The 22,389-nt window shown below is 41.8% G+C and overlaps 1 protein-coding gene across 1 annotated transcript in view; it reads left to right on the top strand.

Moving 5' to 3' along the window:
- Window positions 1–22,389, top strand: part of GRIK2 (glutamate ionotropic receptor kainate type subunit 2) — a 531,310-nt gene that overhangs the window by 470,084 nt on the left and 38,837 nt on the right. Inside the window, exon 14 of the mRNA XM_044427342.1 lies at window positions 13,835–14,060. Coding sequence (XP_044283277.1) covers window positions 13,835–14,060 — 226 coding nt within the window. The remainder of the gene's footprint in view (window positions 1–13,834; window positions 14,061–22,389) is intronic.

Genomic DNA, 22,389 nt, shown 5'->3' with positions numbered 1-22,389 from the left:
ATAGAAGGATCTCTCTCTCTCTCTTCTGGAAACTGCCTGGAAATCTGTTTCAAAAACCTGAGCAACTTCATGAGAAGCTTCCACTGCAGTACGGATGGCATGAAGAAGGAAGGAAACTCTGGCATGGGCAGGAGAACCCATATGAGTTTAGGGACTCCGTGGCTCTTTTATTTGCATCTAGATATCAAGGGAGGGGGGAACTCTGTTTTTGCTTCTTGTTCTTTGCAGTCCTCTGTAATTGCATCATAGTTTCCTTGGTTTGTTATGAACAGTCTGCTATTCTATGACTAACCTAGAAATGAGGGTTCAGTTGCATGATACCAACATGGGAAGGGAGAAAGTCAGTGTTTCTTATACAAGGCTTTTGAGAGAATCAAGGGAATCAAATAGATAAAGAGACAAGGGAAGGTGGTTTCAAAATTAAGATCCAGTCACTAGATGATGAGCATGCTTCGAATCACAGCAGGGCAGTGCACTTTCGGCAGACTGCAAGAAACAGTTTGCTAGAAATGCAAGAAGCATGCAAGAAATGCATTCAAGAAGGTGGTATGTGCAGATTCCTTGCCAATATGAAAGCTCTATAGACTGACTGAGACCTTAAGTCTGGGCTTTTAGAACAATTTCTCAGCTATCAGATGTATGTAAGCTTTCTTTTAAGCTTGTATGCTCAGACTTAATTTGTAGTCCAAGTTTCTTGGTGTGAAATGCAAAATTGTAAGACTCATCTCTCTGCTGTATGGAGTGGGATTGTGTTGAAAAGTAATAATAGAAGCTAAGTGATCTCATGCCAAGTCCTTAATTATAATTTGTATTTGACAGCAGCCAGTATGAGCAGAGGTGAACATTTCATTCACCTTGCCATAGCAATCTGGGAACCAAGACTTTTTAAAAAGCAGAAGGTACTGCATAGTGCCTGATAGCAAACAGAAGACTTATGCCACTGCCCATAAGCAACTCCTGTGATTTATCTTCCTTGACATCATTCAGCATGATGAGAAATACAATTACCTAACAAAGAATCAATTGATTAGCCCATTATTCCCAAGGGTGGGGGAAACTTTATGGCAATTCTTTGGGTTGTTCTTAACTCACCTCCAGGTTGAACATGCCCCAGAAGTGTTAAAATGTAAGACGTGCTTTCTGTTAATTACACGAGAGCAGTGAAAACTGCTTCCTACTCCTGAGTAGTTCTTTCCTCTGTCCAACTCGGGCTCACCACATCTCAGGGACCTTCTCAGGCTTTAATCCCACCTGACCACATGGCAGCATTCCTGTTGCAAGAATTCAGGGAGCATTTTTAAAGTAAAAAATAAACCACCCAGACACTCACATTCATAATGAGGTCTCCACAATCCCCGTCCCCACAACCATTCAGAACCCCCACCCCATTACTTTCACATAACATGTCATTCCCCATCTACTCCGGGGGACACACCATTACAAGAATTGCTGGAAATTAAAGTATGCAAATATTAGAGCCAGCACTACCTTACAGCATGATCTTCTACATGTCCATCCAGAAGTAAGTCACAGCAAATTCCACTGAGATTACTCCCAGCTAAGCAGATGTAGAATTATATCATGTGCTCTTGATAGAATTCCCACACTTCATTTGCATCATGTAGGACTGTTGACAAGCACATTCAAGTTCTTTTTATGATAGTTCAAAATGTGATCATAACTGCAATACCCCACATCGTCAAGTATCTTCACCTTCTGGCTTCAACTACTCCAGCTGCCACATTATTTCCTTTACCTTCTGTCTTTGGCGACAAGTAAGGAGCAGTGGGAGAGATTGGGCTGCCTCTTCTGCTGTAATAACACAATTCCAGGTGCTGGGGAAGCAAGAGAGGGAGAGACCCACATAAACATACGTGCTGTCCCATTGATTCTGCAAGAGAGCTCCCGGAGGCATTATCACCCAGGAAAATGCATATCCTACCATATTTCCTGGGAGGAATGGAAGAGGCAACACGCTTGCCTAAATTCTCTAACTCCTTTAAGCTTTCCCTTGTTTTCATTTGCAACCTGCTTTTTGGTTTGTTGGAATGGAAAAAGTGCACAACCAAATAGGAAAGATACACATTTTATGCATATTTTCCAAAGGTGCAAACATTTTCCTCATTGACTGAAGCATGACAATGCCTTTTTAATGCAAAATTATGGACCGGTGAGCTTGAGAGTCCCGTGATCTGACTCAGTACTGAGCGGCATCCAATGTTCCTAATCTATAACTAATGTTCAATCCGTAACTCATAAGAACCTTGTATTCATTTTGAATGCTTCAGCTAATTATCCTGGGCTTTTAAAAGCCAACATACTCTCTCCCCTCCCTTCTCTTACCACTTTTTGTGCACAACAATGGAATTACACAGAGGGATTTATTTTGTCCAGCGCTGTATTTGTCATTTCATGTAGGACCGTTCTTGGCAGGAACACCTTTCCTACCTTTCTTCATTTGTGCTCTATGGACCATGAAAACTGCCATTACAAAGGGAAAGAACACTGTATGAACTGTGTTTTTTTAATCAGTTTTGTGCTGACACAACAAAATCAGCGAGTTCACTTAAAGCTTTACAGGCCTCAGCAGTTCATTTATCAGCAGTTCTGATAAAAAAAAGAAAAGAAAAACACTCTGAGGTTATGGAATGGAAGAGACCCGTCAGATAAAATGAGAGGCTATCTTTCATCTTTGATCCTTTTCCTTGAAAACTGAAGACAAACTGTGGTGCTGTAGGTAACACTAAAATCAAATTCAATCCAGAAAGGAAAGTTACTTTTATATTTTATTTCAATTCGCAACATCAGAAAAAGTCTGCAAATATTACTAGCATGCAGAAAGTCATTCTTTATTGTACTCGTATCCCTGATCTCCCACAAAATTTACCACTTCGGTTTGCAGCTTCATGCAGCTAATGAACTCTTAACCTGGGAAGTGTTCCTTCTCTTGGAACAATACAGAATACACAGTGTTATGCCAGCATTGCAGGCAGAGATTAAAGTGAAGTTGCTTAGGATCAAGATGTAATTTAATTATTCTAATTAAACCAGAGTGCTATTTCAAAATGTGGATTTGAGTCTGATATTTAGAATTCATGCTTTTGTCATGGCATCACTGACTTTATGAAGCAGAACTAAAGGTTCTGCAGGGTATTTAATGCTGCATCCTTTTCTGCACAGTGGGAGCCCAGAGGTCCCTGTGAAGCCCACAAAGCAGGATTTGAGGGTGACATCTCTGCTCTACAGCAACTGACACTCCTGAGCATCCTGTCTCATTCTGGAGGTCGGTTATAGCCATCATGACTAGTAGCCATCAATTTTCTATGATTTTATTTAATCCTCTTTTAACGTGATCTTCACCACATTCTGTAACAGCAAATTTCATAGCTTTAAGTATGCCATCTAGGTGACTGTCCAAAGAACCTTTTTAATATACTCAAGAGCCCTGTTTATTATTAACTGATTTAGCATTCCTTAATATCAATATAGCACTTCTAGCTAAGCAATTTCTGGAGTGGTGAACAGTAAAAAATAAAAAGAATAAAGCACCATATTAAAGCATGAAGAATAAAACAGCATATTAAAAGTTTTAAAAAAGGAATACCAGTCATAACCATGGCTGGTCAATCTAGGCGTGTTGAAATAAAGATCTTTCAGTTGGCACCAAAACCAACACCATGTTAGTGCCTGTGTCTCCCCCAGAAGCAGTGAGTTCGACAGGCAGGGAGCCACCACAATGAAGGCTCCTCCCCAGGGACTCCATTTGGGCTGCAGGTCCATGTGGAACCAACCAGGAGCATCCCATCTGATGACCTCAGCAACCAGGATGGCTCATAAGAAAGAAAAGGCTCCCTCAAATATCCCAGTACCAAGTTGTAAAGGGCTTGTTGAGTCACAAAACCTTCAGGTGCTGCTTTTTAAAAATTTAAACATTTTAAATACTGTTCAAAACAGTTCCTAGAGCAGTGAGGAAAGAGATACTATGAAAAGAATAATTGAGTATCATATTAAAAGGGTTCTCCTCCCCCGCACACACAAATACAGTCCCAAAGAATACTAAGAATTCCAAGAAATGCTGTAACCAAACAGGAAGCTGGAATACATGGTCCCGTATAGGGGTGGTGCCCCATTGCCACCCTCTTTATCCCTGATCTTCTTACTTTGAATAAGAAGGTCAGAAGGGAGCTTCCATGTGGACTTGACTGTTCCTGAAGCCTCTCCATGAAGGATCCCTGATAAGGCAGCATTCCCAATTGCACAATGATCTGTATGCACATTGAACCAAATGTGCATATAAGTCCCCTTTTAGACCTTTCTGCTCAGCATAGAGAAGTGTGGGATAGATGGTCAGGAATGCTGGGACATGCCCCCATAGCCCCTGCAGATGCTGCAGTCTCCTCTTTAGGCCCCTCAAAGTGGCTATTCTAGGACAGGAATGCCCTTTTCTGAGTGTTTATACTTATTTTAAGAGTGCATCCATGTTTCCAGGGCCTTTAGCCACCTGTAAATGTTTCAAGCACTTGAGAGGAACAAGGTTTCAGTGGGCCTTTAAAAGCTGCGTCGGAATGGTGTGAAGAGGTCGCTTGATTGTTTCCCACTCACTGCTGTGTCCCTGCATCCACAGCATTTCCCCTGGCAGGATTTCCTCCACTTTCTTTCCTTCACTTCTTGCACCCCGTTGGGGAATGATCACTTGGACGGTGATGCAAAGTGGGATGGGTGATTCTGTCAGCATCACTTCATCCTGCATTTGAATTTCTCCAAGACCACAGTGGTCTAAAATCTCTAAAGAGATTTTGGTAAATTTGTATGAAAAATGAACTTAACCAAATTTCTTCCAACTGTGTTCACTGAATTCAATAGGTAGAGCTATGTTCAGAGAGGTCTTTCTTTCACATAGATGTTATGGATGAACAGTCTGTCAGAAAAAAAAAGGGGTGGTAACCCTCATTCAACACCACAAACATGGTTGATTATGCAAGAATTCAGCCCTGGGACTGGGTGTACAGAACTATCAGTTCTGTTTTTTCCCACATACACACTTTCAAACATTCAAGGTCTTACCATTCCTATGAAAACCTTGACACATTTGTATATATTCTTATGAATAAAAAGAATCAAATGCAATTATAATCAATCCTTAGCTGCTTTTTATATTAAATTCTTTACTCCGAAGGCAACGAGTGTAACCGACAAAGCTGTTTGATTCTTTATGTTATGCATGATCATTGGCGATTTATTGGTTCGCCTGAAACTCGGTGCCCCTTGGAATGACTATGTTGTCTTTTATACTTATGCTTAAGAAGAGATTGTGTTTTTCTGAATTATTTTGGAATTCATCTTGTAGTAACTGAAAGTCAAGATTCCAGGACTGTTACTAAGGAACAGAATCAGGTTGTTAGGCCCAATCACTGCATTTGTGAGATCCTTGAATGTAGTTCAATATCCTTGAATGTTTTCCATTTTAATAAGCATATCTTTGTTGAATGCAATATAATTGTTAGACTAGACTTTCACCTCTGTAGTTGTCCGTCTTTTTAGAATGTTATACACATACTTTGATTGTCGAATACACTGCAAAATATTTTCTACACACTGTAACTGCGCTTGTATGTCAAATGAAGAACCAATGAAGGTAGATGTATCTTAGCTTATAGTTTGTGTTGGTTGTATTGCAGGAAGTGATGTATGAACATTCAGAAAGCATGAACACTGAAGAAGAAAAAGAGTGGGTTTAGCAAGCAATGACAAATGCAAATATTTTTAAATATTTAAATATTTTAAGTTACTAATCATGCTTTTCCTTGATTTAAAATTAAAACCCTCCTCACCTGTAATCAGATATGATCCTTTAGCATTCAATTTCAATTGCTTTCTCCATCACTAAACATTATTACAGTATATCTGTCTACTCTGTCCATACATACAAGTGATTGAAATATTTTTCCAGGTTTTGCCTTCCTTTTCCTGCCTTCCCAGATACCAATACTTATGGGTTAGCTCCATACTTTCATCACATTTACATCCATGTTCTCTGACACATGGTGATCTTTAATTTATGAGTGCTATAAAATAGTCTCTCCTCTGAATGTCATTGCGATATCTTCAGACCTGAAGTAGCAGGTAGCTGAACTCTTTGATTCCTTTGCCTCTAATTGCCTTGTTAATCAGGACGGGCTTCAGGGTTTCAGAGTCATTACTGTCTTCTCTCTTCCTTACGAAATGTCAGCTATCATAACTATCTTACTTTAAAATGCTGCGTGATCTCCTGAATTACAATGGCAAAATAAGCTTAATAAATTATGCTATCACAAGCTTTCAGATATCATTTCTAAAAGTTAGATCAGATCCTAAGGAAAATAAAATTACATACTTCATCAAAGGGAGGTTCTTGATCAAATCATCAAATTCCTTTGTGGTGCAAAAGATGGAAATGCAATGTAAATTTTAGTGTGTAACTCTATCAGTCTTGAAATCATGACCAGAAATTATGTAAAGAAGGAATGGAAGGGCCAGAGGAGCGGCACAGTGCTGCAACCACTGTTGTCTCAGCTTACCAGCGAAGAAAGAGAAGGGGGAAGTCTGTAGTGTTTTTCTTCTTTTCCTAGGTATCTAGGTTCAAGAAATGGGCTGATGCTTCCACTTTGAGGGAATGGCCTCTCCCTCCCTCCCTCCCTCCCTCCGTGTGTGCGCCTGTGCATGTGTGCATGTGGACAGAGCATAAGTTCTTTTCTGGGTCAGTTCCTAAAGAGATATAGGACTGAAATCCCTGTAGTTCATCACTGTTTCCTTCTGATGAATCCTTTCACAAGATCTTATTTATTTAATTAATTTTCAAATGTATATGCCTCATTACCTTGAAAGGACTCTCTAAGTGGCTAGCAATTTCAAGATACAAGCCAACAGTACAAGTACAAGTTCGGAGGGAAGCATGGGGTGCGGGGGAGGTGGAATTTGCTGGAGCAGAGTCTACACTTGTAATCAGGTGTTCAGGTCTCAAAAATTCTGCAAAAGAGGCTTTTTTCCCCCTGGTACTGAAATGAAAGGAAGGAAACCGGTTACAAAGGTTGGGTGTAGCCACTGAGAAGGCCCTTCTAAATGTCATGCCTTTTACTTCCATTAGGGATGGGTCTCTGAGAAAAACCTAATTCACAGATGTGAGTGAGTGAGTAGAAGTATATTGGAAAAGGTGGTGCTTCAAGTAACCAGGTCCCGAATTGTTTAGTGCTTTGTATGTTAAAACAAGCATTTTAAATGGAGCCCAGGCTTCAACTGCTAACCAGTGTAATTAATACAGAATAGGTATTACGTGTGTCCTGGTTTGGTCCAGGTGAAGTCTCCAGACCATCTTCAAAGGCAGCCCTCCATCGACCACATTACAGTAATCCAATTGAGGTATAAAAAGCACATGAGTAACTGTGGTCAGGTTCTGTCTGTCCAGATCAAGCCTTAGTTGTCATATTTGTTGCAGGTGAAAAAAGGCACTCCTGGTGGTGGGGAACGTATTGTGAGCAATTTAATTGTTAAAGGAAATATAGTTTTTATAAATGTCAGTAGTTACTACTTTAAAGTTAAAGCAATAGACTAGAAAGATTTTATCTTTCTGAGGACTGAATTGTTTTGATGGGTTTATAGCCAATGAGATTTTTGCTTTTTTATGAATGTTTAAATGTTGATGTCACATGCTATATTTGTGGATAGATCCTTGGCACCTATATCCCCTTTCCTATTTCCCTTTTCCTTTCTTATTGTAACTCATGAAAATAAATTTTAAAAGATTTGAAAAAGAAAAAAGGGCACTCCTGACAACTGGATCTACCTGAGACTCAAATGAAAGTTTTCGGTCCAGAAGCACCTCCAAGTTGTGAACCCTGTCCTTCAGGGGAAGTGCGGCTCAATCCAAGACAGGACAATGACCATCTAATCTGTCAAACACATTGTCAACCAACAACACGCCTGGACTTAGTGTCAGTTTATTGGCCCTCCTCCAGTCCATCATTGAACTCAGGCACTGGTTCAGCATGGAGCGTGCCTTGCCTGGATCTGATGTAAACAAGAGGTAGAGCTGAGTATTGTCAGCGTACTGCTGATACCTTGGCCCAAACCTCCTTGGCCCATGAGCTCTCTCAGTGGTTTCATGTAAATGATGAAGAGTCTGAGGGATAGTGTAGATTCCTGCAGAACCCCTTGATGTAACCACCATGAAGTAGAGCAACTATCCCCCAGCACCACCTTCTGGTCACAGTTAGCCGGGCAAGACCAGAACCACTGTCCAGAAGGACTTCATAGATAATGGTGTCAAAAGACACTGAGAGGTCTAGGAAGATCAACAGGGTCACACTTCCCCTGTCCCTCTCCTGACAAAGATCATCATACATGGCAAGCAAGGCAGTCTCTCTTGGCCTGAAACCTGATTGAAATGGGTTCGATAATCCACTTCTTCCAAGAATGCCTGGAGCTGGTTGGCCACCACTTGCTACAATACCCTGCTCAAAAAGGGAAGGGTCATTACCAGTCAGTAGCTGGCAATAATCCCTGGATCCAGGCTTGGTTTTTCAAAGAGAGATCTTATCAGAGCCTCCTTTAAGAATGCTTGTACTATCCTTTCACTCAAGGAGCTGTTAATAGCCTCCTGATCCCAGGGGCAAACCTTTTCTTCAGATTCCCAATGATCTACGATAGGCAGTGATCAAGTGGGATGGTGGTAGGATGAACAGAGTCAAGCACGTTGTCCACATCCTTGGGCTGCAGCAGCAAAATCAGGCTAGAAGACAGTGCTCTGGATACATCTCTAGATGGAACCGAAACAACTATGGAATCCAACTCATGGTGGCTATAAGCTATTTTTATTTTCATCAAAGTGCATAGCAAAGTCATCACAGCAAGTCGCTAAGGGTTCTGGAGTTTTCATCGGGCAAAACAGATTGCAGGAGACCCTGAACCACTCAAAATAGTTCAGCAGGACAGCACTGTGAGGAAGCAATACAGGTGACAAATACTGTCATTTTGCCAGCTTTATTGCCATGGAATAGACTCAGTAGTGAGCTCCAAGTCATGACTGGTCAGAGTCATTGTGAGATTTCCTCCACTTCACTGTAGCCATTTCACTTCTTGCTTCATTACCCTAAACTCTGGTGAATGAGAGGTTGCTCAGGTGAGAGCATGTCAGCTGGCTCTTCTCCATGGGATTACTGGGACTTCAACAGGAGCATCTACTATCCCCTTGACCTGTTGAAAAGACCAGGTCGAGAGTGTGACCTTCATGTGTTGAGATGATGGCAAGCTGAGATAGCCCCACAGTTGTCAGCCATGAAGTCCTGAGCCACCCCAGATAAGGCATTCTCAGCATGAACATTAAAGTCCCCCAGAACTAGCATTCTAGGGGTCTTCACATCAGGTCTGAGAGTACCTCCATTAGCTCAGGTAGGGAAACAGCTGGACAACAGGGTGGACAATATACCAGCATGATCCCCAGTTTGTCTCAACACACAGTACAAACTCTCAAGACCAGTCCGAAGGAGACAGGAAGCCTGGAGAGCAATAATGCTTTCTTATAAATCAAGACCTCTCCCCATCCCCAGCCCGCTGGGCAACACTGGTGCTGTATCAAGTACCCAGGTGGGTATAGCTGAGAAAGAAGAATCTCTCCAGCCTCTCCCACCCAGTCTGGCACCCTTAATCAAATAATGGATGAGGGGGTCTTGTTTTAGACCAACCTAGAGTCCAATAATAGCACTGCTATATCCAGGGCTGGTTGAAATGGTTACTTGTTACTATTTGGTTGAGGGAAGAACTAGAAGAGGGAACAGATGCTAGGTATCTGATCTCTCATCTCCATCATGGGTGTGTTAAGCCCCTACTGCCATATTTTCCTCTATTCATCACCACCCCAATGGCTGCACCCCTCAGTTCCCCATCACTTTCCAGATCCACAAGGTTCTCCTAAACTTGGCTCACGAACAATAAGAAATTCCTAGGGGTGGGAAGAAAGTAAGGAAGGAAAAGAAAAAGAAAAACAAAGCCTGAATCACTCAGAAAAACAATTATGAACACTGATCCTGTAGAAGGCCCATGGTAACAGAGGCCCTAAATCGAATATGCAGTGAAAACAAAACAAATAGAAAAGGTTTGGAGAAGGAAGGAAAAAGGATGGGGAGAAAGAAAGGGGGAAAAAGAGAACTTAAATTGGCAATGCTCTTTGGCATTGCTCTTCAGCTGCTGCCCAAGGCTGCCATCCTTGCTGTGGGAACAGCAAAGGAGGCGTCCACGGTGGAAGTCCCACCCCCCTGCTCAGCACACTGTTCCTGCATGGGCCACGATGGTCCAGTGTGCCGGCCCAGCATGATGAGGAGGTGCAGGCTGCAATGAGTACTGAGGAATGGTGCTCCACCGGCAAACTCTATGATTTCTGCCCACCCAGGTACAAATAGTGGGCTAGAGTGTTCTTCTTCAAAGGCAGGAGCCACACGTCTTTGCTAAACACATAGTCATATTGGAACAAACATCCAATTTCTTCTCCATAGGTCTTTCTTTAGGACAGGGGAAATGCAGCTTTTACAATTATTTGTAAAAGTGAAAGAAAACACTTTTTTCCACTTTTGTAATATCACTATTCTGCTGCAATGAAGTGACACTTAAAGGTAATGCGGTAGAAAAGCAGGTGAGTAAATAGTTTTGTGTAGTGTTGGATCTCAAATTTGCTATGAACAAAAAGCAGACACAGCTGATTATGTGCTTATGGGAAAAGCATAAAACCAGCGAAGGTTGTGATCATGTGTTTTATAGTGTGTGCTTATTGTAACGTATAGTTTATGCTTAGTGTTACAGTGATGTCATGATTCTTCTGTTCTTTAGTAAGGAAATAGTGTGCCTTGCTATCTGCGTTCTATTATACTACCAAAGTAGCACTTAAATCATTTGCAGAAGGTCCTATTAGTAGCATTCATATTTAAATGATTTTACAAATCAAAGCACTACACTCTAGAGCCTTCTGCTTAAAGCTTTCACGTGACTGTGAAGGTCTGGGAGGTTGTAATCATCTCTTCTGAAGGCACCTAGAGTTGTGGGTGCTTGTGTGACTCCATTTGTCTTCTAGTTTGTGAAATTCATGGTAGTCAAAAGATTCCCTCAATAACAACGAGGGCTAGAAATTCATGAATTGGAAAGAAGTTTGAATGCTGAAGTTTTCAATGGAAAGTTGTTGATATTGTTGGCTCCAGCCTGAGCATCCTGACATTGTTGTTTTTAGTTATGGCCATTCAACACCATACGAATGCTTCAATCAATTTATTATCTCTTCTGCTTTGTTGTCACTGGGACAGAACCTAGTTGCATATACTTGAGGTCGAATTTTAGCAAAAGAGGAGAAAACAATGCTGAGGTGTATTGATGCAGAGGTTTTCCAGTTATTTGAGAACACTGACTTTCCTGACTCTTCTACGGAATCATTTTGGCACCCATGGAGCATGCTGTCTGCAGCTCAAGTGTATTTTCTCATATCGTAATACTGCTATACAATGAAAACCAACATAATTTGTTTTTAAATCAGAGTTCACACAATAAACCCTTGTTTGTGCGTGATTTTCATTCATTGCATCCATTTTCCCCCTGCTTCCTGCATTTTCTCTTTCAGATGTCCCTAACAACCATACTATATCACAGTATGGCACTGCCTGAGTGAATACTTGGAGGTGGATATAAAATTCTATTTCCGTTGGGTCCTGGAAATATTTGAATGATAGATTTGCAGACATCCCCAGGCAAATTGAAATAAGCCTTGAATTGTATCTCAGCAGGGATACTAAGTTATCCTTATTCAGAATAAATGTTCCTCTTTTTATCCTGTATATACAACTAATCCTCCTTGGGGGCAGAAGCTATGGATGCCAGTCAACCCAACTTTAGAAAGGTCTGTGCTGTCAATCTCACACTTAGCTTCTGTCCCAGAGCGGGAGAAGTTGTTATGTGTAAAGTTAACAATTGCACAAAAGATAAGGCGCTTGTCTTCTAGTCTTAAGCGTTGCTTTCTGGAATGAGAGTTGACTGACAGCAAGTTGCTACTAGTATGACACTCAGGTGTCATTTTGTTTTTTAGCCAGGGAAAGAGAGACACGCGGTGATGTCCCCGTCATGTCTGGGTGGTGCACATTTGTCTGCACCTTCCCCTGCATGATGTGGTCTTGGACTGACCCGCTGCTCTCTCTTTCTTTTCTCTCGAGCAGCTTCCATGTAAAGTTGTGCTTTCACTCTGCCATTCGTTCTGGCTCCCCAGTGGTTCTTCCACACAGCATGCAGGCCTTTGTTCCAAAGCAGCTTATACTTGGGGTGAGGTGGGTAATAAATATGCCAGTCTGTGCAAAAGTACTGAGACTGCTCTTGACTTAGGTAAAGTATGTGTTCATATATGTTCATAATATATAACCTATTTTGTAGCAAAATCCTAAAGGTTTTTGCAAGTATTACTACTGCTGCTACTAGTGGATCCTTCTTCTGTCTTCAACATGGTCAAACATTCACTTCATCTCTTATTCTTGAGTAGTAGGTCAATCAGATCATTAGCACTTCTTCAAGTTTGCTGCCAGTTTCTTCATCAGCTCTATTTCTGTAGATATTCTTCAAATATTAATGCCGTCCTCCTGAACACACGCGCACGCGCGCGCGCGCACACACACACACACACACTTACTTAAAGTTCTATCTAGGATGCCTCTAAGGGGTGAACCCTGTTTGCATTGTTTTCCATGGCTCTGTTTCCCATGTCTTTGATCTCTCTGCATTTTTGTTCAGACTGAACCCCAGGTAAACTTTGCCTTCATTTTGAAGCAATCTGTGAAGAAGACTTTCACATGTTTTATGTGCCATTATGACATTATTGTGTGTATGGATACCATCCTTGGCCTCTGCCAGGTACCTTGCCCATCCCTGCATGTTTTCTCAGTTTGTTTACTTTTGTTAGCCTGGTGTTGCATTGGGTAGGATGCCTACCACCAAGCTCTCTGCAATTTAATCATACCCATCTCCATGTGATATTCTCTTTGCTGGTGCTTCAGTCATCCCAAGCAGAAGCTTTTCAATATGCACAAGCTGTATGAGTTGACGATGCAAGAATTGTCATCCCCACATTACGTGCTGTTGCACATTGGGCAGACGCAAACATGTTATCCTTTGCCTTGTCGGAACTGTTCTATGTACTCTTGAATTCATAAAATGTGGTAAAAAAAACTATTTGAGGATACTTTGAAATGCATAGGACTGTGCTCTGAGCTTTCAGAAGCTCCCTGTAGGTTGTAGTGATTTTGATGGCCAAACGGTTGACAGCAACAACAATAAATTACTGAGATATCTAATTATTGTCTGTGTTCCAGTATCTTCTGCTTCATGTGTATATAGACTAAATTATAGAACTATAACCTTTATTTGGTTTATTTCTCTAAATGCTTAATGATGCTTAAAGCTGATGAAGAGTCTTTAGTATCCAATCTAGCTTTCATATTAAGATTTAGATTATTACTTGTCTTTATTCCTTTTCCCCAAAGAATCCTGGGAACTGTGGTCTGCTGTAGGGATGAAGGGTTTTTAATAGAGAGCTTCAGCATCATGAAGCAGCGTTTGCTAGGAATGTTTAGCTGAAGCCACTCTCATTAGATCAATTTAGTCTTGGTTTGTAAAATGCAAGTTTTACAATGAAAGACATTGTCTCAAACAGAATTGTCTGTTTTGTGGTCCAGGGCAAGGGCTATCATCCTGCTCAAATAAATCCTCTTTTTCAGAGAGACTGCTTTGTCACTGTATCAGAGAGTTCATGCCCTTAATAATATTGTAATTTCTTTTTCAGAAATCAAAAATTGCTACCTATGAGAAAATGTGGGCATTTATGAATAGCAGGAGGCAGTCTGTGCTTGTCAAAAGTAATGAAGAAGGCATCCAGCGTGTGCTCACCTCTGATTATGCTTTCCTAATGGAGTCAACTACCATTGAGTTTGTCACGCAGAGGAACTGTAACCTGACGCAGATTGGAGGCCTGATAGATTCCAAAGGTTATGGTGTTGGAACTCCCATGGGTAGGTTGCATGTCAGCTTCTTTGCTATTTGTTATCTATAATTGTGTTGCTGGGAAAAATGGACTGTGTGCCATGAGTTGAGTTCTGGTGTTTTAGATAGCTGTATTTGTGCATAGGATGGCTGGGATTGTATATGGGAAGTGCTGTGAACCATCAAAGTGATATAAGCATATCATTATCATTGTTGCTGTTGTTGTTGTTATGAATTTGAAGGGACCTGATCTACGTTGTTAACGTGGTGTCTGTGGAGTTTGGCCAAATATATGGTTTCACATAAAATATAAGGCCTGGCCTGTGGTTTTCTGGGAAACAGAACTTTATTTCTTAAAAAGGGCTCTAAATGAGCTGTTGTCAGGGCTGTCCGGTGCCTTTTGATCCTAAAGAGAATATGTTGCCACCTCCCGTTCTACCTCCAAAGCAGAATGGAAAGGCAGTTGAACCTGCCTTCAGTGCCGCCAATGAAACGGCATTCTCCACCACACCCAAAGATGGAAAGTTAGCTTAGAAGGTGCAAAGAGGTCCATTTGGCACAGCTCTTTCTTCCAAAACCAGTATCTGTTTCCTTTCTTTCCCTAATGGCTAGACTGGCCCTAACTGCTGCGATAATGTGTGACCAAGCGGTTGCTCAATCACTTCATTATTCCAGCTATGTGCCAGACTTAGTCACCAACTGCACTGGACAGCTGCTCTCTGTGATGTATTATACCTGTAAACCTCCTTCTCCATGCTTGAACAGCTTGCAGAATCATTGAAAGATCTCTTTATCTGAGCCGGCGTTTTGAGGACATGGGGTTTGCTGCTGTTATATTTTATTAGCAAGCATTGTCTTACAGGGCAATCCTATGCATGTCTATGCAGATGTAAGTTACCTTTTGTTTAGTGGTCCTTATTGCTAGGTATGTAGGCCTAAAGGAGAAATTCAGTACACACCTATATGAGAGTAAGAGCCACTGAACTTGATGTACCTTACCTACTCTATGCCATTGCACCAAGAGTCTGATTTTCCTTGATGTCATAAGAAATAACTTAATAAGTAAATAAAAGCAGAAGGTATTTTTTCTGGGCTTGAAGCCTATTTTTTCTTTCAGTTATGCTGAGGTGCACACTCTGATAAGTTGGTTTTCTTTTAGAGTTGGTTGACATGTTTCTTTTGTTCTGTATAAATTTAGATAAATGCTCCTTTTCCTGTCTTCTTAAGATACAGCAGGTGGTTTCGCATTCCTTATTTTCTTGCATTCAGTGCAACAGGCAACAGGGACTAAGAAGGAAGAGATTGGTGTCAGGAGGTGGAGGGGCTCGTTCATCTTCCCATGGCAGCCACCGGAGAGTGGCCAGAGGCGACGGGGCATGGCTGGGAATCTGCTTGAGAGGAATAAGGCATGGGACATGGGCATACAACACAGCTGTGCGGGATTGGTTCTCCCTTGGGGAAGGGAGAATAAAGGCAGGGACAAGACAAACAGGAGGGGGTGGGCAGAAGAAGAGCAAGCGAGCAGAGGAGGGGAGGGGAGGGGAGGGAAGGGCAAGGAGGCGCGCAAAAGCAGCCTTTGGGAGAAAGCTGGGAACAGCTGGCATTGCTACAACATGCAGGCAGCCTGGCAGGAGCAGCAAGGGCAGACCCTGTGCCCAAGACACACAGCTCCCCACTTCCCCGGAGGCGAGGAAGGGCCCAGGCTGTGGGCAGTGCGGCCATGGCAGAAGCTGTAAAGCACAAATAAAAGGACCTTCTGGGTGAGCTTGCTTCCTCACAGATTTTACATGGAGCAAGCCACCTTCAACATGCCCTTCCCTCCTAATTCTGTTACACTTGGGTTGAGGAGTGGTTCCTTATTTCATTCCATATTTGTTTGTAAATATATATTAACTAACTTGATGACTTAAACAAATACACATGTACCTGTGTTCATCTATCTGAAAACTGCTTCATCCATGTATGTACAACAAATTATTCAATATACCTTTGCTTGATTACTGAAAGCACTACTGTGTAGGATGCACAGCTACCTTTAAAAGTATCTATACCCCACATCTGTTCTTCCTTCTCACCCAGTGGGTAGTGAGGAAATATTTGCCCTCACTCCCAGCAGGAAGTAGGATGGCACCACTCCCTTGTATCAGAGGAAGAGACTCTCATATGTCAGCCAAGGACCATCAGTCCTGTGTGGACACCATTCCCCTTTATGTTTACACCACTGGCAATTCCAAAGAGATTAACTTTCCCAGGCCCCAAGAGCAGGTGAGAGTTGCATCCCCAAGTGAGAGTTCCCACAGGGATGCAGTTGAGAACACGCAGCACAATTAATGGGGTCTTGGTCCAATCTTGTGGTTCTCCCAGTTACATATATACAGTTGGTGCATCATGATATGTCACTTTAAACTGGCAAAATGGAAACTCACAGACAGCTGGGACACAGAAGAAAAGGGAGTTTGATACCCAGTAGGTCCTAGGAAAATAAATAAGTGTGCTGTGATGTCATTGTATTGAAAATTTCTCCACCCTTGCAAATGACAGAGGAATGGTGGGAAGTTCTCAACCTGATCATAAGGTTTCTTATGTGAGACATTACTGGTGGAGATGGGGAGTGTTATGCTGTGTCATTACTTTCCCTCCCAGCATCCATATATTCTTTGTACTACCTAGTTCCATTCTTTTATTGGTAGGTGAACAGCTTCCTCTGAAAATGATGATGTTGGAAGCATGTCATGGTCATCAGAAATCAATGGTTTTTGATTTCTGATAGCTATCATTCATTGTCATCATGACTAAAATTCATACTCTGCATGTATTCAATATAAAGATGTACTCATTATTCTTCAGTCAGCATCAGAAAATTACTTAACATTTGTGGTTCCACCCCATTATAAAATTAGACAAATAACAGATTCTGATTTAAAATATTAACTGTTCTTAACCTTGTTGGATCATCTGTCAAATAGGCATGTTAACAAAAATAGTGCACAATGTTGTGCCAAAAAATGTTCTTGCACATGTTGCAAACCATTATTCAAATGTTCTCTCTCAATATGAGAAAAATATTATCTTCCGTTATTTTGCCCATGTTGTTAAAATAGCAGGCATGGAATTGAATACTGTTCTGTAAAAAAACAGAATCATGGCTCCCTGTAGGAAAGCATTTGGAAGATGTTAACAATCATGTCACATTAAAAGATAAATTACTCCCAATTAATAATGACCACTGGTCACAATAATTCATTTTCTTAGAAATGTTTGACTGTAAATGATAGTTTACGCCGGTTTATATCCATGATAGTTACAACAGTGCTCTAAATGTTTACAGAGGTGATAGCTTCTGAATGAACTAACACTTTCTAAATCTGTCTATCAACTATCAATTCCCTAAGTGCATGCTTTTCAGAGTACTTGAATAGTCATTTGTCATCATGCTTTTTCATACATCTGTTGAATGGGCATCCAGTGGGTAAGTGGCAGACTGCTGAATAAATAAGGCTTTATGGGTTGAATTTGGAGTTAAATTCTACCAGAAGGAAAGTCCTCAAGTCACTCAAAACTGGTAGAGCCAAGGAATGCTTTTGGCTGATTCCTTTGTCTTTCTAAATTCCCTTGCATTAATTTCCTCACCATTCTGGAGAGTTCCCAAAAGCTCAGGAGAAAGCAGAGATTTCAGGAAGGTGTGAAGAATCAGTGAAAATGGACACCTCCCCCAGTTAGCAGTGGAGAACCTTCTTCCTGAAAGAAGGAGCTCTTCCATCCTAGATCCCACCCAAGAAGAGGCCACATGCTTCCCATGGCTCACATGCAGCCCTTCAGGCTGTTTCTGGAGCCTCTGCCAACACCACATTTTTTTGTGTCAGTGGTAAGAAGTGGCTTTTTTTTCTTTAAAACAAGTTGTATGGGAAGCACACACCATGCCGGGGAACAGAACTGAACTTCCAAACATCTCTGGCAGCAGAATTGGAGGCATATTGAAATTTCAGCTTGCAGGTTTGGGTGGGGGAAACTGGCTGCAGAAGGTGCCTACTCTGACCCAACCCATTCTACTTGTGGAATAAAATGATGTATAGCCACATCCATGGCAGGTTGTTTTGCTTTTGTTTTTATTTTATCTTATTTTATTTTTACTTGTTTCTCTGATATTTTGGAACCACTTGTGGAGATCCTACCCATGTTTACGGTGGTCAGCTATGATCTGCAATGGCCTTCTGCTTTTGGAGTTTGTTCCTCCCTCTCTCTTTCTCAGCCTCCTCTTCCCTCCATCTGTATTTTGTCCTGTTTTGAACGAAAATATCACATCCCTTATGAAGCAATACTTTCCAAACTTTCTTTCATGAAATTACTTTGAACTTGGAGAACTTTTCTGGATTTAGTTCGTAATAAAAACTAATAAAAAAGAACACAGATGCATGCATGTACACATGCATATACACACATATACCCCCTATCATTAGGTATATTTAAACTAAACAAGTTGCACGAAAACAAGCTCTGCTGAAAACAGTAGAAAGAACGTCTAGAAAAGGCTTGTTTAGGTGTGAAAATATTGTAACTCTCTCCATTTGATGATAGAGCAACTCCCCCCGCACACACACACACACACGCTGTATTTTGGCAATCCAGTTGTTCTGTTTAAAAACATCAACAAATAAATAGTATTATAATCATTTCTTTTAGAAAAAATAAATGTAATATACAGTTAAATAAATCTAACTCTGTTTATAGCATGCAACATAAAATTCCAACAAATATATAGTTATTTACAGTTATGTATTTGGCTGGTCTGCAATTGATTTAAGGGGTTGTTTACAATACAGTTCCAAAAAGTGAAGAAAATCAAACAGCATCATAGCCCTAAAAAGCTTTCCATTGGCAATGGAAAAAGTTTCTGGAAATAAATTTTAAATTTTATTCAACTTGTCTGGTAAGACATTTGGGTGGTCACTAGGCAGGCCTCCTGAGCTGAGCATTTCAGAGATGAGGTACCAGTACCAAAAAGTACATCTTCCCAACAGTGCCTGCCCTCTGTCTTCACAGGGACAGACCAGCCAGAGAAAGTTCTGTGTTGACCAGCGCAGCACATGGGAGGTACATGTAGGAGCTGTGGGCCTTCCACAGGCTTTTATTTATCCAGGATGCATTGCAAGAATATTTTTTATTTTTATTTTATTTTTTTTATGTATATCCTGCCTTTTTCCTACAAAGGGTTCAAGGCAGCTTACATTATCTCTCCTCCTCCATCTTATCCCCACAACAACAACCCTGTGAGGTAGGTTGGGCTGAGAGACTGTGACTGGCCCAAAGTCACCCAGTTGGCTCCATGGCCGAGCGGGGACTCGAACCCAGATCCTCTGAGTCCCAGTCCCATGCTCTTCACCACTACGCCACACTGGCTCTCAGGACTATGCAGGACTCTGTGGAATATGCAGGACTCTGTGGAGCCACGATGGTCAGAGGAAGTGGCTAGTACTGCTCTTCAGACGGTCAGCTAAAAGCCACATGCCTGGCACTGGTGGGGAACTTCTTTAGAGCCAAGAGTTAGAGGAAAGCTAGCCCAGGTGATGGCTTGAGGAACACCTCTCCAAAAATGCTGTCTCTGTGGAAGGACCCCTTTTAGAGCCGGGCACCTGGATCTTGCTGTGGCCTGCACTCTGAAGGACCATGCTAGCCAGAGTGGGCACTTTCTCTCTTCAAACAATCCACCTGCTGGCTTTCTCTGAGAAGAGTGGGCAGTGAAAGTGGCAGCAGAGAAAATAGGGCGAGCAGTGAAGACGAGGATGGGAGAAAACATGGCAACCTTGCTATGACAGGGGCATCTGTGGAAATGGCAGCAGCAATCCGGTAGCAGCTGTGGGGAACCTCAGCATGATGTCTTTTACTGACTCAAGCGACTGTCAAGCTAGTGCCGCTACTGCGGCACTGACTGTGGCATACTGGCAACAGCAAGGAAATCTCAAAATGCAAACACTGGTGGAAGATAGATAGGGCTTGACATCCTTTCAAAACTTTTACTCATCTCACAGTCTTAATATCTGGATTGTGGACCAGCCCACTCAGGGGGAGAAGGGCAAAGGGTGAAAGCGCTGAAATCAGCTGAGCTGATTAACTCTGACCATCCTGAGATGGAAGAATCTTTCCTCCATTCTGGGTGGACAAGTCAGTGACCTTGTCAAAAATGTTACTTACTCTCATAGCAAGTACACTTTGCAAAAGGGTTTCAAGCTGTCAGGCTATCTAGAAGACATACAGCATCTAATAAGATAAAAAGAACATGAATAAAATGCACAGCCTTCCAGGCAGTGTCACAGTGGCCAGGAAGCCTTGGAATCAGCATCCTTATCTAAGTCAAAGATTAGCCTTCAAATCTGGTTTCACAACTCTCGTGCCTAGGAGTGCAGTTTTCATCATGTCCTGTATAAATTTCTATGAACGTTCTGTGATGGATGGACAGGAAGCAGTGTTGAGAAGTATTCTACTTTGGATCTCCACTATCCTTTTTGTTTTGTATCTTGTATTACTAGTGGAGTTAAGGGTTTTACTGAAGAATAGGGTAGCTGAAGCTTTCTGGGTGGTTTACAACGATCAATTAAAAGACGAGGGTTCTTCAAAAAGTTTCTGCATGTCTAACACTATTAAGAATTTCAAAAACCAATTACATCACTTTTCTACATAGTCACCTTCCTTTGCAATGCATTTTTCCCAGTGTTGTACCAACTTTTTAATCTCATCAGCAAAAAATATATAAAATATTTCATAAAATATAAAATATAAAAAAGTGCAGAAACTTTTTGAAGACCACTTGTTCAATCTAAAATATACCACAGTATAGAAACATGGGTGTGTGTGGAAGGGGGAAGTTGCTGTGAAAAACTTTAAACAACTTAAAAACCATAAAACTTCAATAACTAAGACAAGATAAAACCTGACTGAACCGGAATGAGCAACTAAGAAAGCCCAATAAACTAATCAAATGCTCTGCAGTAGAAAATAGCCAAAACCTGACAGTGGTTGCTGCCAGGTAGGCCTCAGTGGGGAGCTTGTTCCATAAACAGGGAGGAGGTCACCACTGAAAAGGCCCTTCCACTTGTTGCCACCAACTGAGCCTCCCTTGGAGGTGGCAGGCAAAGGCAGCCTAGAGGTTGATTGTAGTGTCCAGGTAGATGGTGACTGGGAGATGTGTTCTGTCAAGTATTGTGGTCCTGAGCCATGTGGTCCTGAGCACCTTGAATTGGGCCTGGAAACACATAGGCACCCAATGCAAATGGGCCAGAATTGGTCTCAAATGCCCAAACCACCTCGTCCCTGTTAGTAATCTGACTCTCATCTGTTGCACAAGCTTCGAGAACATTCTTCGAGGCAGCCCCACGTGTGTAGCTTGATTAGATTTTCTTCTCTTAGCGAAGCGATTGTGAATAGTTTCTCTTAACATAAAACAACTACTTAGACATCACGTTTGTTTGTTTGTTTGTTTGTTTGAGGGTTTTTTGTTCATTATTTAATTTCAGTCACTGAAATACCATGTCATTAAAAAGCTGTTTGGAATTCTCTCATTGTGAAGACTTATACAACATAGAAACAGCGTGAGTCAGAAGGGGCCTCCCGGGCCATCTAGTCTGATCTCCGGCACCAGCCGGCTCCGCTCACGACATGCTCACCATGTGCACGTCCAACCTATCCTTGAACACCCGCACCGATGGTGTTCATATAGTTATCAGACCATATCTTGTTCATATGGTTTTATCAGACATGGTATCTAGAGAGAGGTATTTAGAAGATAGGAGAAAAATCTAAAGTGGCTTTACACAAAGTTAGAAGATGACCTAAAGACAATAACTCTTTCATGGATCACTGCCTTGTCGTGGCGAAGGGGCTTGCATAGCTCAATGAAGCTATGGGCTATGCCGTGCAGGGCCACCCAAGACGGACAGGTCACAGCAGAGAGCTCTGACAAAACATGATCCACTGGAGAAGGAAATGGCAACCCACTCCAGTATCTTTGCCATGAAAACCCCATGGACAGTACCAAAAGGCAAAAAGACATGATGCCGGAAGATGAGCCCCTCAGGTCGGAAGGTGTCCAATATGCTACTGGGGAAGAGCAGAGGGCTAGTACTAGTAGCGCCAGAAAGAATGAAGCAACTGGGTCAAAGCCGAAAGGACACTCAGTTGCGGATGTATCTGGTGGTGAAAGGAGAGTCCGATGCTGCAAAGATCTGTACTCCATAGGAACCTGGAATGTAAGATCCATGAATCAAGGCAAGCTGGATGTGGTCAAACAAGAGATGACAAGACTGAACATCGACATCTTAGGAATCAGTGAACTAAAATGGATAGGAAGGGGTGAATTTAATTCAG

The sequence above is a fragment of the Varanus komodoensis genome, unplaced genomic scaffold (assembly GCF_004798865.1).
Source record: "Varanus komodoensis strain SLA01 unplaced genomic scaffold, ASM479886v1 scaffold1, whole genome shotgun sequence".
Taxonomy (NCBI): domain Eukaryota; kingdom Metazoa; phylum Chordata; class Lepidosauria; order Squamata; family Varanidae; genus Varanus; species Varanus komodoensis.
This window is presented reverse-complemented; position numbering and strand designations above follow the sequence as displayed.